The 17201-nt window shown below is 34.5% G+C and overlaps 1 protein-coding gene across 3 annotated transcripts in view; it reads left to right on the forward strand.

Moving 5' to 3' along the window:
• THOC2 (THO complex subunit 2) overlaps positions 1–17201 on the forward strand; it is a 56136-nt gene that overhangs the window by 21031 nt on the left and 17904 nt on the right. For all 3 annotated transcript variants that reach the window (XR_007509513.1, XR_007509512.1, XM_049828102.1), the window contains exons 11-24: positions 2860–3032; positions 3183–3378; positions 5958–5999; positions 7313–7443; positions 7531–7632; positions 8908–8992; positions 10036–10129; positions 10616–10696; positions 10971–11067; positions 12901–13018; positions 13796–13975; positions 14618–14782; positions 15483–15758; positions 16208–16349. Coding sequence is in view for 1 of the 3 variants with exons in the window: in XM_049828102.1 (XP_049684059.1) it covers positions 2860–3032; positions 3183–3378; positions 5958–5999; positions 7313–7443; positions 7531–7632; positions 8908–8992; positions 10036–10129; positions 10616–10696; positions 10971–11067; positions 12901–13018; positions 13796–13975; positions 14618–14782; positions 15483–15758; positions 16208–16349 (1882 nt within the window). In the remaining 2 variants the exon portion in view is untranslated. The remainder of the gene's footprint in view (positions 1–2859; positions 3033–3182; positions 3379–5957; positions 6000–7312; positions 7444–7530; positions 7633–8907; positions 8993–10035; positions 10130–10615; positions 10697–10970; positions 11068–12900; positions 13019–13795; positions 13976–14617; positions 14783–15482; positions 15759–16207; positions 16350–17201) is intronic.

The raw sequence follows: 17201 nt of genomic DNA on the forward strand, positions 1-17201 counted from the left end.
ACATCTTTCTAAAACAAAAAAAGTAAAATAAAAGCTTGATATTTTCATTTTCTAAGTGGCGTACTGGAGAGCGGGGAGGGGTCCATCGGTTTTCCCAGTTTCTGTTAACTCTCTGTATCCTCCTGGATTCATTATGTTGATTTGTTTTGTCTACATTTGTTCTACCTCACCTTGATTCTGTACATCTCTGACCTTCCTTTCTCCTTCCGTTTTTCTTGCCTAGCTTTAAAAAGCTAATTTCTATTTCTTCCTTCAGGCAGCTGATATAGTCACTGCTCTCTGGCTCTTAGCTGCAGCCACATCTGCTGCTTAAACTGATTCCTTTCACTAGCTTTAAGTTTCTGACCTCTCTCCCACTCATTATTTCAGTATCCCTTTTGATTATACCACATTGCTTTGGTCCATCTTCTCTGCAGACCGACTGGTATTCTTTGAAGCATGCATGTCACCACGTTCTGACGGGAAACTAAACTCTTGATGGGACGTGGGGAGTGTATGTATTGCAAGTAATGTCAGAAGAATTAAGACAGTTTTTATGGCTAAGCTTTAGAATTAAGTACTAGGGAATTTTAAGCTGTGGCAGAAACTGCAACATTTTTCTAAAGGATTACAATGACAAATAACAAAATCTGAGCCTGTGTGATAGGAAAATGGTGAGCTGTGCTTAAAAACAATTTCTGTGACACTTCACACAGTTATGCAATGCATGCTGTTTCGTGAAGAGCTTGTTTCTGTGTTAGTAGTTTTGTATGTGATTAGCTGTGCATTTCATAGCAATTAGTAGAGTAACAACATGTGAAAGCTGTTGACAGTCTAAATTTGAGTACTTTATACATTAGAACTGCATACTGGATACAACTTTTGATATGGTACTGTGGAATAAATGCCTGGATAAGGAAAATAATGTTTAACAATTACTGACTTAACTTTTCTTTTAAATCCACAAAGTGCTTATTTTGCACAGTTAAAATTTATTATCATCTCATGACTCTAATACAAATAATTTAATATTGGTAAATGCATTACCTACTTTGACCTCTTAAGATGCATTTGACCTAACTGAATAATGGGGAGATACTTGAGAGGTCACAGAACTCAGCAGTATGACTAGATTTGACAGCAATTCCAGACTGACTCTTCTCTGTGCCATGCATGCTTTTGCTTTTGGAGAGCATGTTTCCGAAGAGCTTGCTTACCTAAAGAGAGGAGACCCAGTCAAGCAGCATGCGTGTGTGTGAGCAGTGACTGCTTTGGAAATGAAATAGCATACTAACGCATAACGCCTAGAAAGACTGTGTGAGTAAAAACACAGTTTCTGATACAGTTAGTAATCACCCCAAAAACCCAAATTGCCAAAAATATGGTGTCTAGTATTGAACTTTAACAGGTATGTTCATACCCATTAAATAACTGTTTTATGACTTTTTTTTGTAATAACATGACTTGTAATTTAAGAATTGTATTGAACATGGATTTCAACCTTCCTGCATACACTGCACAAGTAAAGCTTTTAAACACTTCAGTAAAGTATCAGTGTACCCTTTTTGTTATAATAGTATATATTAGCTTAAAAAGAGAATCCTTGGCATCAAAAGAACTTGAAGTAGTTGCGTGGTGAAATAACATTAGTGTGTGCATTTCTAATTGCAGATGTATGTTTTTCATCTTTCAGTGGCTCATTTTGTTCTGATGTGCAGATATTTTTTTTTTTCTCCCCTGTGAAGGAAAGGCTAAAATTTCATTGCTACACAAGTTCTACATGAATATAGAATAGATCTGTGCACTTTGTTTTGTTCTGAAACTTTCCTCTGCATGTTACTTTGTAGTAGACTGTTTTCTGTTTTCAAAACTATCAGAAAAATAGTTGCCAGTGTTACAATGAAGTTTTAAAAGGAAAAAAAAAAAAAATCCATGCAAGCTATAGAACCACAGAAGCGTCTGCTTTGTAATAATTTTTCTTCTTGTCAGTGTGTCTTGTCTAAACGCATGATTTAAATAAAACTGGCCTTTTGCCTTAAAATGCTTAACTGTTTTGTCCTAGACTTGTCATCTTCCCTCCCTCAGTGTAAACATCATTTTAGGCTTGTAGTTACAGCTAGTTTGCAGTCACTATTCTTTACCATTAGTCATTTACTAATAGATTTTACCTTGAGGACCAACGAAAACCAACTTATAACAATAAAATATATCAATACCATGCCCATGTAAAAATGCTTCAAGGCATGATCTTAATTGTAAATTCCTATTTCTTCTTATGCCTGTATTGCAGAATGGGATATTTGGAAAACTTCCTGTAGACTTGCACTTAAAACTAGACTCTCCTAGAGTAGATGCTAATGTGAAACTTATGATACTGGCAAACTTAAGAGACTGGTAAAGGTTTGGGGTTTGGTTTGGTGTTGGTTGTTTTGCTTTGTGTTTTTTTTAATAATTTGATTTTGCAAGAGAAATTTTGGCAGTGCTTTTAAATCCAGAACAACACGCAACACAAAGGATTCTTAAATGCGTTGTTCTTAAAATGTCATGTAAAGAAATAAGCTGCAATAGATTGTGACATTTTGAAAAGTACACTAACAGACACGTCAGACAACTTTATAAACTTCTATTTTTAACTTTATTTTTAACTTTTTTTCTTTGATCTGGATGTTAGATTCTGCATGGATTGCTTTATTATTGCTTTTGAGGTATGCTTATTGTCTAAATGTCTAGGTGAACTTTATTTTATATATTTTTTTTATTATGTAGTTGAAATACTAGGGTTTTTTTCTAGCTGTGGATTACAGCTGCATACTGCTTAAGGAGAAAAATTAAAAAGACTTTATGAATACCCATTTTCATTAATTGTTTGTTACCTTGCAGCCTCCTGATAATCAGAAGCTTGGTTTATTGGAAGCTTTATTAAAAATTGGCGATTGGCAGCATGCACAAAGTATTATGGATCAGATGCCTCCATTCTATGCTACTTCACACAAGTCTATTGCCATTGCCCTTTGCCAGCTTGTACATGTGACAATTGAACCTCTGTACCGCAGGTAAAGTGAAAAGTAGAATTCTGTTGCTACATAAGGGAAAACTAGTATTTATTTATAACAATCAATTCAATAATAAGCCTAACTGTATTGGTACACTTCTAAAATTTTCACTTCTGTTTCACGTGAAATGCTGCACATCTTATTTTTCAGGGTTGGTGTACCTAAAGGAGCTAAAGGGTCACCAATTTCTTCTTTGCCAAACAAGAGAGCACCAAAACAAGCAGACAGCTTTGAGGACTTGAGAAAGGAAGTGTTCAACATGCTTTGTTACCTTGGTCCACATCTCTCCCATGATCCCATTTTATTTGCAAAAGTGGTGCGCCTTGGAAAAGCATTTATGAAAGAGGTTGGTATGACAGAACAGCTTGTCAAATACTAGTTCTGCTGATGTCAGAAAATGCTCAATTCTTAGTAATTGTGTATATATTCAGATACTGAAACATAAAAAAAATGCTTTGACTAAGGACAAATTTGGAGAATCTTATTTTAATTCTTGATCATTTTTATGATCAGTAGACATAACAAACGTTTTTATGAACAACTTAAGACACTTTAAGTTTATAACTGGGAATATTTAGTGATAACTGATTTCTCATTATGGTCTTCATCTTTTAAAACATTGTGTATGGTTATTGGGGAAAAAAAAACCCACCAAAAAAACAACAAAACAAAACCAAAACCCCGAAACAAAATGGACATATGATACTAATTGCATGGAAGCTTTTACATTATTAGAGCGACAGTGTAGACAATGGGGAACAATAACCTAATACACATCCAGTACTTAAGATAGTACTTTCTATTCCACCTGTTAGGTTACTTGAAGTAGGTGATGTTGCATCTTTTTAATTAGTGGGGTGTCCCCGTTATGCCAGTTAAAATGCTGCTGCTCTTGAACTTGTGTCGGTGACAAATCTCTGGATGCCACTAAGGATGATTTCAATGGGGAGATCTAAAATGCCTTATAAATCCTATGCCTTATAAATCCTTAAGTCGCCAACTTCAGAAATAAAATGGCCTTGAGATTTGTTGTTGTCTTTTGACCATATCTTTACCGTGTATATATTGAAAGAGTGGTGGTATGACCTGTTTTAAAAGGCTGCAAGTTGAATTTATATTCTGAACTCCCTTGGAATGTACTCAGTAGCTTAGACTAAGGCTAGTGATTTCTTTTGCTACTTCTCTGGCAATTGCTTATTTGACTAGCAGTTTTTGTTTTATTTTCAAGTCAACAAAAGAGGGTTTTAAAATTATTTTTAAATAGCAGCTCAGAGAAACTTTGCAATTCAAAGTTTTGGAAATAATTTAAAAAATATTATTGTTATTATTAAAAACAAACAAACAAACCCCTCAAACTTAAAAATCACTGGTTTTGTTACTTAGCTTGTTATTTTACGTTAAAACTGAAAGTTGGAGAGGTTGGTTGATCTAAATGGTACTGGAGGGGAGATTTGCAGTTTTATAACTTTTTTTCTTGGAAGTATATTTTTATTTCAACTACAACTAACAAGTACTGGAATGTTCAAAGTTTATGTACCACCTGAGGGGAAGTTTTCATGTCCAGCTGTACTTGATGATGCAGAGCTAAGAACACAGATAATTATTGGGATTGATCTTTTTGTCTAACCTAACAGATTTTGGCAAGAGAGTTTGCCCTCATCAGGTTCCAAGATGCAATGATAGGGTGATGGAAGCTGCACTAAGTTTGGGTTCCAAGTTGTCTTTGTAATAAAATCATGGTAAATTCAAGCATGTCTATGTTCCCCTACTTCCGTATCTTTGTAGGAGGGATGATTTCTCAGCATCTTCTCATCCAGAATGATAAGATTTCCCAGTGGTTAATGTTTTTGCTTTATAGCATGCTTATTTCTTGCTGGCCTGTGAGAAGATTGGTGTATGAGTGATAACGCTATGTTCCCCTGACAATGCAGTTAATTTGGAAATTGTAATTTCAAGGGAGTAATCCATTTTACTGCTGTCAGTAGACTATTAGGACTACTTTGTAATTAAGTTCAAGTATTGAAGGTTTGTGAGAAAGCCCTTGTTTCTTTGTGGATATCTACAGTTGAATGGAGATTACTTGGTTATAGGAATCTCTTGTGCAGTTTTACTGTGAATATATGAATATAATAGTTCAATGTGTTTCTGACAAGAATGAGCAACATTTTAGCTATTTGCTCTAGGTTGGAACTATGAAGAAATTCGTCAGTGACAGAGTGGTTAAGGTAACATAGGGAAAGTTATTTTTAATGCACTATTGCCATCAGCATGTTCTAGTTATGAAACTACATTTAACACACAGTAGAAATACTTATAACTGGAGGTGATTTGACTGTAAGTTAACCCATACAGTAGTTTAAAAGTTAGACTACTAACATTGCACTGCAGCTTTCATGCTCAAGTGTACCTTTAAAATAATTGTGCACTTATTGGTGTGGTAGCTTAATATGCTTTTGATGGTGAGTGGAAGAAGAAGAGAGAAAAGTAAGTAACTTAATAATGAAGACTAAAAGCTTAAGAGGGAATTATTGTGAGAGGAAAGATGGGGAAAATAATCTATGGCTGTTGATAATTGGGTTGGAAGACCTGGGTTTGTTTTTTTAGGTAGAAAGTGAATGCTTAGGGCATTTTTTTTCCTCTTGCCAGTAAGAAAATTCAGTAGTTCATCTACAATAGTAAGTATCTTTGATACTTTAGTTTGTACGCTTTTGTTTAAAAAGAGGTAATAAGCCCCTATATGTGTAAGCAGTGCTTTTCATCTGTGCATCTGGATTTCTGTTCAAAAATCTTTTAACGCTGACAGATCTGGAAAATTAAACATTTACTAGGCATGTGGCTCTTCAGGTTAATGCTTTTGCTGAGGTAGCCTTGTTCTGAAACTGTTATGTTAATTATGCTGCAATTAACAGATTGTCTTTGTTATAGTTTCAGTCTGATGGAAGCAAACAAGAAGATAAAGAGAAAATGGTAAGTTTATTTTGGAGGAAGGTGTTTTTATGCAAGATTGTAATTGAGACCAAATGTTTAATGACTGTACAACTCTTCTTTCTCTGTAGAGTTTTATGCTTTAACTAATATATGATATAGACTTGTCTTGATTTTTATGGGCAAGTTTGAGCCAGTCACAGGGGTGGTTTTTTTGTATTCTGTTCCTCTCTCTCTTTTTTTTCTCTCCTTTTTTTCTTTCCTGCATTCCTCAAACTTAATCTTGTTCTTTTAGTCTAGTGCATGCTACTTCTTATTTGCTTGGAATCAGCTGGAGTACCTCCAGCTTTTTTTCTGTAAATATACTTTTCATGGTGGCCCCTTATATCTTAAAGATGGGCAAAAGATAGAGAAAAAGAGAAGTTACAAGTAGGGGAGGTGTTTAATAGTACAATGGCTAATTTTTCTTTATTGGCTAACTTATTTCTTTCTAAATTTTCTAAATTATTGAATTATCAAGATTGATCACAATGAATTTTTTTAATCCACAAGCAAGTTTTCAGTATGAAGTTTGCAGTTTTCATTTTTACTTTCATTTTTATTTATTATTCCTCTTTCTTACTTGTCATGATTTCCTGACTTCCTGTATCGTTGCAGAGAAAATTAGTCTCTTCTGCCTTTTTTGTTGTTGTTGTTGTTGTTGTTGTTGTTGTTGTTGTTGTGTGGTTGGTTGTGTTTTGTTTTGTTTTGTTTGGAGGTGTTTTGGGGTGTGTGTGTGTTTGGTTTTTTTCTGCTATGGTTATTCTAACAGCTCAGTGGGAAAGAGAAATGTTTAAGAAAGGGGGAGGATAGGATACTGATAACATGGAAATTGGTACTGTGCTTTGGGAACATGTATAATGACTTTGGGTTTTAATCTGGAATTTTGAAAATGGAAGTGTCAAAGAATACCTTAATAGATTGAAAGTAGGTGCCAAAATCTATTTTCTCCTGTTGCACTTCTTGCATGTCCACAGTATATTAATTTTTAAATTATTTATTTGATTTGAAAACATGGGTGCAACTTGCCGAACACTTCAGCAGCTTTGCTCAAATACCTTATGTAGTCAAATAAAATATTGACAGTATATATTGCCCATAACTTATCTAATAAAAACATTTATGATGGGGGATACTTTTAAGTCCTTTTTAGATTTTTTTTTTTTGGTTGGTTGTTTTTGGTTAGGAAGTCTTAATCTTGTGGCAAACTTGTTTTTTATCAGTCTACTAAGATGTGCAATTTGTGCATATCTGCATAGCATTGCTTCTGATGTACGTACTTGATAGTTACCTCGAGTTTTTTGTCTTTATCTCAGGAGATTCTGTTTAGCTGTTTGTTGAGTATTACCGATCAAGTCTTACTGCCATCTCTTTCTCTGATGGACTGCAACGCATGCATGTCTGAAGAATTATGGGGAATGTTCAAGACTTTTCCATACCAGTACCGGTGAGTAGAGTAATTTGTTTCCATTCTTTGGAAGTGGTCTCTTGAATTGTCAGTACTAAAAATAGTTTTCCTTTATAATCTCTCAAGGTACCGTCTTTATGGGCAGTGGAAGAATGAAACATACAATAGTCACCCACTTCTAGTGAAAGTTAAAGCTCAAACCATAGACCGAGCCAAATATATCATGAAGTAAGTTCTCTAATTCCATAAATAATAAACAACTGTGGTACAGTGTATTGCATGTCACTAACTGGAGGAAAAAAAACTTGACAAATACATTCCTTTTCTAATGAGTCAGTAATTGTACTGATTATCCTTGTTCATGAAGTATGTAATGTACTGTGATTAAAAACTGTCAAATAAGTAAGGATACAGACAAATTTGTCACCAACAAGGGTATTTCATCTGTGAAAAATGTCCCATTAAATTATTTAAAACCTTTTCCATGGGTATGCTGTTGTTTGATAAATTGCTTTGCTTATGGAAGTGTCAATGTGCAACATATTTCCTCTAGGTATGGAGACTATTTAATCCAAAGAGTCTCAAAAATCTTGTCACAGTTTCTGTTTCTGTAAGTTTGAAAGTAGGACAGTAAGTTGAGTTGAATGGGATGATTAATTCTAAGATTAATTCTAATCTTCAAGTGCGCTCACAAAAAATTTCAGATTTACCTGAAATTTAATATCTCTGACATCACTGTCAGGGATTTGGGTTCTCCATTTGTTGCTGCCAAAAGCAAATGCTGTGGTTTTATAATGTGGATAATTAGAACCTTTATACGTAGGCAAGACAGAATAATTGTTACTGGGTAAAAGACTTTGGACTTGAAGCTGTGAAAGCTGGAAACAATGATTCTGATTCTTTTCTGCCTTGCTGCATAGCTGGCATAGACTGTAAAACTTCACATCCCTTCTCTTGTATAGTAGATTCAATCATACAGATGAGCCACAATGCTGTCAGTTGTTGAGATTGCTATGTGTACAATTTACTTTGTGTATCAACTTCAGGTTTCGTGTTCATATCTTCAGTAGGGAATGCTGCAGAAGTGTAAAACTATGAAATTAATATTGTTTTTCAGTGAGCAGAATGCAACAAATGTAAAATGACTGATCTGTGGCTAAATTAAATTTGCAGGAGATATGAACAGCATCACATGCTATATTTATATGTGGTATAGGTCTCGCTGACAGCTTCCAAATGCAAAGTGCTCAAAGTTGAAACTAGAATACAGTCCATAGTAATACAGGGACAACTAGTTTGTTTGTACTATCTGTATGTTACAGGATTACAAATTTCAGATTCCCAGAGGAGTAATATTTCTTATGATCAGGTTTCTTAAAAACACATCTGCTAGTGAGAATTTAATTTCTGCAACTAATAAAGTTGTTTCTTCACTGGAACTAACCTGTTGTTTTAGTATTCTTTTAGCTTGTCTATTGCAATAAACTATGTTCTCTTTTACAGGCGTTTAACTAAGGAAAATGTGAAACCCTCTGGAAGGCAAATTGGGAAGCTCAGCCACAGCAATCCTACAATTTTATTTGATTATGTGTGTATCTACATGTATTTGAATACTATTTCATCCTAACAATAGATATTAAAGTACAGGAAAGGACCTGCTGTCTTAGGGAGAGGGCAGTTGTAATTTCATTATTTTTTACTTTTGATGCAAATTTTAAAATATGATTATTTGTTCATAGTGCACAGGTCTGAGATATGTAATATGACAGTAGCTCTTGAACAACCACAACTGCACAGAAAATGACATCCACTTATTTATAGGAGTGAAGTATTTGATTTGAGATGGCTGAGGTGGGTCTCAGAGGTACAGGGATGTGCTGATCAGGTTATGCAGAATGCAAATTCAAGTTAGGTTGCTCTGGGCAGCTGTATGTGTGTGTGATGAAGATACATCAGGGTCATTTAGAGACAACAAAAAGCTTTGAAGTCTGAAATACACCTATGAAGTTGGAGAGGATTTTAAAGATTACTTGGTGCTACAGAATGCTTGAGAGGTGTAAAGTATGTTGATGGACCTCCACCTTACTCACAAATGTGATTTGTGATTATTGATCTACCAGTTTTTAGACTTTACTTGAAGAGATTAATACTGTAATACACACACATATGCGTGCCGGTCATGTACCAAAGAGAACATTCTAAAACTTTATTAATGCAGTTTACTTTGTATTCTTTCATGACCTAGGTTCATTTTTTTAAAATAATTTTTTATTATTATAAGTAGCAACAGGAACTCTTACTATAAGGTTTAGGATTCTTAAGAAATCTTAGGGGGGGAAAAAAAGTGAAATGTTTCCGTGATTTTATTTTCTGATAATTGAGAAGAAAAATAATTATACAGAATTGTTTTTACATGTTAGAGACATGTTTCACTGATATCTCGAAGGTACTAGATAAATTTATGAGATTTACCTATTATTTTGAAAATGGTTTAGGACCTTCTGAAAAATTGATTTCAAAGGATGTTTTGTGTAGGTTTTTAAGACGAGCATTGTTAAACAGTTTTGATTTATTATGTGAAAGATAAGAAATACTGTTCCTGTTCAGCTGAATATCTTTTGTAACTTTCAGATTTTATCACAAATACAAAAATACGATAACTTAATAACTCCAGTTGTTGATTCACTGAAATACCTCACTTCACTGAACTACGATGTTTTGGCATGTATCCTTTTATGTAAGTCAATATATCTAGTTACTGATAAAGCTGCAGCTGTAGCCAGATTAAACCTGTTGTCTGTGAGTAAATATTACCTTCTATTGTTTTCTATTCTTGCTGCTTTTTGCTGGAAACTTCAGTGAAGTTTGCAAATACCTTTGCCCTCTTAGCGGGTTACAGAACCCTCTCTATTTGTTCTTTCACACTATGAAAATTATGCTTTATTTTGAAGGGTTTTTTACTACTTTCACTCTATTTTTGAAGGCATGATGATCCTGTAAATAGTGAGGTAAATACTGCTTTTTAAGTTATAATTTCTTTCATGATTTTATTTTTTTATACCATAACTATGTTAGCGGATCCCTTATATTATGCTTGCTATACTTGCATATTATGTTCATACATTACAAATTGTGGACCTGGAAAAACAGGTCTGTGTAACTTTTTGTTTTTACAAATTGAGGAAAAATATTCTCTTTAACTCTACTAAAGACTGTATCATTGAAGCTCTGGCAAACCCTGAAAAGGAGAGAATGAAGCATGATGACACTACGATCTCGAGTTGGCTGCAGAGTTAGTATTCTTGTTCTATTTATTACATTAATGTTTAAAATGCTTCACCCTCCCTATGATCTACCATACTATTGATCATTATGATCAATATTTCACTTGGATGTACCAGCTAATTTTTTAAACAAGGCAGAGAGTTGGCAAATTTAATAAATAGGAAAACTTTTTTATTTGTATTACAAAAATACAAATTGTGTTTGTGTGTGTACTTCGTTAATGCTTATTTACCAATTAGTATCTCATGATGTGCAGTGACAGCTGTTTCTCCTTGCTTTAGGTCTGGCTAGCTTTTGTGGTGCAGTTTTCCGAAAATACCCAATTGAACTTGCTGGTCTACTTCAATATGTAGCCAACCAACTGAAAGCTGGGAAAAGGCAAGTCTTGCACAACTGGTCTTTATAAACTCAATTTTTATAATGTATTGTTTTGGTGTTTGCTGATACATGGGTGCTTGATGCAGTAATTAGTCTAGTAGTGGTAAAACTCCATTCATAATACCAGGAAGGTTAAGAATTTTAAATAGCAGAAAGAATAATATCCTCTTTAGTATGTTATTTTTCTTTAATTGTTTAACTGTGACACATTATTTTTGAAGTACTGATTTTTTGATCTGTAACTTACTTTAATACAGTTTTCTTAACAACTACCCAGACAGGGAAAAAACCCTGCTGGTCTGTAATACTGTCATGGAAATTATTATATGTTATTTAAAAAATAGGTATCCATGATATAAAAGGATGTGACTGTTACAGATTTAGTTTTTTCTTTCTCATAATGTCTTTTCTATAGGGATGGCTTTTAACATTATAATATTATTTTAAGTACTTTGTTCAATTTATTTAATGGCAGTTGAAATTGCTTCTTGATACATCAGTGTTAATCATAACTCAAAAAAACTTTTTTAAACAAGGTTTGCAACTTACTTGCTTTCCCTTTTGTCGTTACATCATTATCACTTAATATTATTGTTTCATTTATTTATTTAATTTTAATCTGTTATTTTTATCACATAGGTGAGTATCATCTTTTTTCTATTATGAGTCCCCATATGCTTACTGAAAGACAGCTTATCCGTGGAGTTAACGCAGCATGTTATTTTAGGGTATTTATGTTGAGAAATTAGTTTTTTCCCTTCCCTGCAATGTAGACACTCAGTCTCATGTGCTCCCCTGTCCCCAATTTGTTTTGTATTCTGATGATGGTACAATCACATTGAGCTACAGAGGAAGGGTAAGTAATGTTTCTTGTTTTTGCCCAGAATTAAGTATTAAGACTTCTGGAAAAAAAAAAAAAGTCAAATTGTTTTTAATATTCAGTTTAGTATTTAGGGTTGTAGAAATAAAATGGATTTACCACTGTGACAGTTCCATAGGACTGGAATATTCAAGTATTTGAATTGGAGTATGTGCTGGTGTTGCATAGTTACTAGACAGAAAACATACTTATGGTTGCAAAAACAAACAAAAATATAAACAATGTAAATTATTTAAATATAACACTCTGTTTTGGAGGGCATGGGTCAACGCTTTTTATAAGTAGGTCACACAAATTTCAGAAGTTACTGGAAAATATTGCTGATTTGAATGATCATGATATAATTTACTATATGTTGAGGAAAAGTCATTGCCCTTACAGAATTCGGAGCAGGAAGTAAAGCCTAGTCCTCTGGACGGGATGATTATTGGAGTGTTTTGTATATTCTGTGTTTCATGTAAAAAAAGCATTTTCCATGTTCCAAATGTCCTCTTCAGACTAATTTTGCCAGTAAATTTCTAAGGCTCTGTACCATTGTAGAAATTTTTAATGGAGTTTAGAATATTCTATGTTCATGAAATAACCGTACAGATATGGCTTGAAGTATGTAAACAACAAAAGGGAGCAATAAACTTTATGATTAATTTGTTGATATTTAAAAGTTAATAGCACCACAGTCACTATTATTTTCAAAAACAATGAAATTGTTCTGAAGGGGTGTTCTGAAATCCAGCTGTTGAATGCCTGCATTGCTTTTAAGTACTAACTTTTTACTTGCCATAAAGAAATCCTTGTGCACTCAGCATACTAGTTTCTTTTTCAAAAAAGAATTAAAATGTTACTTGTTTTAATGTGCATCATAGTGTTGCTTTGTACTGTGTATTGAATGTCATAGCTTCCATTTCTTAAACAAATTTTCTTGTTTTTACTCCACTTTTCTGTTTTCTGTGCAGCTTTGATTTGCTTATTTTAAAAGAGGTAGTACAGAAGATGGCAGGGATAGAAATTACAGAGGAAATGACAATGGAACAATTGGAAGCCATGACTGGTGGAGAACAACTAAAAGCTGAGGTGTGTTCGTGTTAAATTTATAATAGCTATTGCTTATTAATGGTTGTTCTAAAGACTGATTCATGAATTCTGGCAGCACAGCTGAGAAAGGTATTTCTGCTTTCATCAGAGAGCTTCCCACTCCACTGAGCTTTACAGGCCTTGCAGACAGGCAGCCAAGACAATGTATACATGAGCCTTAATTGTTGTACTTCACAGCATCCCATATTAATGAAAGCAGCCTTCATTATCCAGTGTTACATGACAGACCCACAAATTACAGCAGCCAGTGAGCTTGTACGTTGTGCAGTCCTGCTGTTTTAGCCCTGCTCTGTGGGTAGTAGCTTGCTGTTGTGTAGAGTAGTATCTTAAACCATTTAAACAGCTAAAACCGTTGCAGCCTTGGTGTCAAAGACCTAGTTGAGTCTGACTTAGACTCATCTCTCTAGGGAGTTGAATAGCTATAATCGGAACTAAAATCTGAAATTCCTGTACTGAACAGAGACTTTGAGCAGATCACAGCAGGCCTAGGTCTAAAATGCAGTGTCATGATGTCTGAGCTGAAATGTCGCTCTTCATTTACTGTATAAAAGACGTAATTAATAACATGCAAGACCAGCTAGTTTCTGATTCTTATATACTTGTGTTGCAGTATAGGATCCAGAGAGTGAGTTTTATTGATGGACAAGAAACTGTATTGATGTTAATTCATCAGTATTTCCGCAGTCAGAAGCATGTATGGTTTCCATTTGTGATGCATTATTTCCAAACTTGGGTAACTTTTTCTATTCTGTGCAGGGTGGATACTTTGGCCAAATCAGGAATACAAAAAAATCTTCTCAGAGATTGAAAGATGCATTATTGGACCATGATCTTGCCCTTCCACTGTGCTTGCTTATGGCTCAACAGAGAAATGGTGTGATCTTTCAAGAGGGAGGGGAAAAACATCTGAAGCTGGTGGGAAAACTGTATGATCAGGCAAGTAAAAACATTTGCATTTATAAGAACCCCTCCTTTTCTTTGGTAACTTCTAGCATATCAGCAGAAGATATAAGAATATTCAGCACAATAAATATGAGTATATAAGAATTTTCCAAATCAGTTGCAGTAATCTCATTAAAATATATGGGTATATTAAATATATATTGTATTGACAAATGACTTCTGAGTGAAAGATTAAAACATCCTTTGTCAGAAAAAAATAAGTTCTTATTTCTTAAGTCAGCTATTATTTTTTTTCTGATCTTGCTCTGTTTGAGGAAGTTTCTTCTTTGTTTTTTTTAAAGCAGCAGCCTGAATTGAATTCTTTTGCTGCCTTAAGCAGTAGGAACTAGTTTCATTTTATTCTGGTAGAATAGAATGCTTTTACAGTTCTGGCTTTTGTAGGGTAGTTTTTTGTTTGTTTGGGTTTTTTTTTAGGTGCAGATAGATTTGAGTCAGCACTGAGTGACAAGTATGTGGCATGGGAAATATAGCATCTCTTCCGCCATGAGAAAATTCGTGGTCTACAATGTGGTGTTAGCTTTTTTTAAAAAGAAAAAAAAAAAAGCTTTCAATCTCTCCCTAACTTCACTTTTAAACAAAATAATACTGTTTGGTATCTTTGTCTTTCACATGTAGTGCCATGACACCCTGGTACAATTTGGTGGGTTTTTAGCATCCAATCTAAGCACAGAGGATTACATTAAGCGAGTGCCTTCTATTGACGTTCTCTGTAATGAGTTTCATACACCTCATGATGCTGCATTTTTCCTCTCGAGACCCATGTATGCACACCATATTTCTGTAAGTAGAACTCTTCTGTTTGTCTGCTGTTAGTGCTGCTGTATTACATGTTATCAATATATGCGTTTAGCAGGAACCAAAGTTTCAGTTTGCTAAATAAAACTTACAGAAGCTTTATGAGTACAGGTAGAAAGAGCAGCTGTGGGCTGGGAACAGGTTATCCTTTATCTTCATAAAAAGCACAGCCCATGTGTTAGCTTTCACACAGCTGACAGAAGTTGTAGCTAATGAAGTTATCTCTTTCTTCTGATGATTTGGGTGATCAGTAGTTCTCTCCTTTCCTGTTCCCCCCAAATGTGTAAGTTCTTCTGCAGATGTTTTAGATGGATATTTGCTGTGGAGGAGAATGCTGCAGCTGCCAAAAGGTGTGGTATCTCAGGAAGTGTCAGAAATAAATTCATCCCTGCATCTAAAACGTTAACTATCAGGAGCAATTCTTACTCGGTGTAGTATAATGTGTTATGATAACAACAGGTAGCAGCATCAGTGAAGGAAGGTAAATCTGTCCAATAGGGATGAATACTAAAAGTTCTGTATGGTATTCTTAAGTGGTTTGTGTACATAAATGACATTTCATGTGTGTAAATGTTTTAGACAGGTTTTTGAGAAAAGTTAAATTATATTATAAAAGTTAAATTGTATTGTTTCTGTACGAAGATTACTAATTTCTCTTTTTTTTTTTTTTTTTTTTTAACCACAGTCTAAGTATGATGAACTAAAAAAAGCCGAGAAGGGAAATAAACAGCAGCACAAAGTTCACAAATACATTACATCGTGTGAGCTGGTGATGGCTCCTGTTCATGATGCTGTAATTTCTCTGCACCTTCCCAAGGTTTGGGACGACATCAGCCCTCAGTTTTATGCTACATTCTGGTCTTTGACAATGTATGACCTAGCCGTCCCACATAGTAGCTATGACAGAGAAGTCAATAAACTTAAAGTCCAGATGAAAGCCATAGATGACAATCAGGAAATGGTATGTTTATGTAATTTTATGGTCTGGTTTAAACTTTCTAACCTTGAAAGACTTTTTTTCTTTGTGAAATCTTATATTAAGGTCATTTAGATCTGGGATGTTTTGTCACCTGATTCATCCATTCTGATTTGTCACATTCATATCATTTAGACTGACTCATCCTTATAATTCCCACGTTAAAAGTATCAGTGACTTCACTGAGTGAAAATTACTGGAAAATCTGTGTTTCAGAAAGCAGTCTTTGACACCTGTATCTGTGGTTTAGCTGTTCACTTTTCTCTTAAGCTTAGTCAGCCAGTGTTCATAAAATCAGTTGATTTCTAGAGCAGAACATTATTTAGTGAAATAGAAAGCTTTTCAAGTATTCTTTAGCATTATCAGGAATTTAATTGCTCTACTTATGGCAAGTGTTAGCATAATACTAAGTATGTTGCATTGACATTTTCTAGCCTCCAAATAAAAAGAAAAAAGAAAAAGAACGTTGCACAGCTCTTCAGGACAAGCTCCTTGAAGAGGAGAAGAAGCAGTTGGAGCATGTGCAGAGGGTTCTACAGAGACTGAAACTAGAGAAGGATAACTGGCTTCTGGCAAGTAAGTGGGTGTAGAGGAAACACTCTGGATGTTTTTATAGTCATCACTGTCCCCAGAACTAAAAGTTCAGCTTGCACTAATACTCTTACGTTGTTTTTAAAATTTGATCTCTACGTGTTGAGGTCTGTTAGCAAGTTAAACTTTTAATTAGAAGGTAGCGTGTCTTTGCTGCAAATACCAAGTAGTTGGTTTTCAGGGAGATGTTTTCTTTGTTTCTTGCAATGTCAGGACCTTTTAAATATTGCGCTAATTTAGAAAATAAATAAGAGATTGACCAATTCAGTGGAAAGTTGTAATTACAAGATGGCTTGCGCTTATTTACTGCAGTTAGGATAATTGCAAGAAATAGGCATGTAAACTTTCAATAAGTGGTTTGAGTTAACTTAATTTGTTTGAGTCCTGTAATCGATTAGGAGCAATAGGCCAGTATTTGGGGGGTAACATAAACCCTGTTCCAATGACAAGATAAGTAATGTGCCAGCCTAACAGCACCATGAAATGAAACAGCATGCAAATGTTTCATATGGCAGATATGCAGGAGGCAGAACAAACTTTTTTCTCTGACAAAGCCTCTGCAATGTTTCATATTGATTGTGAACTCTGCTAGTGTGGTTAATCTGAAATGTTTTTCTCTGGTCAGTTTTCTCTGGAAGAACTTTCAGTTTGTAACTGGAAGTAGTTGTTCGTCTGTCCCAAGAAGCCTAGCATAATCCAGTGGAAAAGCGTTTTATTGTCCGACTCATGTAAGATACACGCAACTGATTTAATGAAGAAACATTGACAGTTAAATTAAGAACAATTATTGCCTATAAATATTTAATGTACTGGTACGGACAGCTAAGTAGCTACATG

The sequence above is a fragment of the Accipiter gentilis genome, chromosome 24, assembly GCF_929443795.1.
Source record: "Accipiter gentilis chromosome 24, bAccGen1.1, whole genome shotgun sequence".
NCBI lineage: Eukaryota > Metazoa > Chordata > Aves > Accipitriformes > Accipitridae > Astur > Astur gentilis.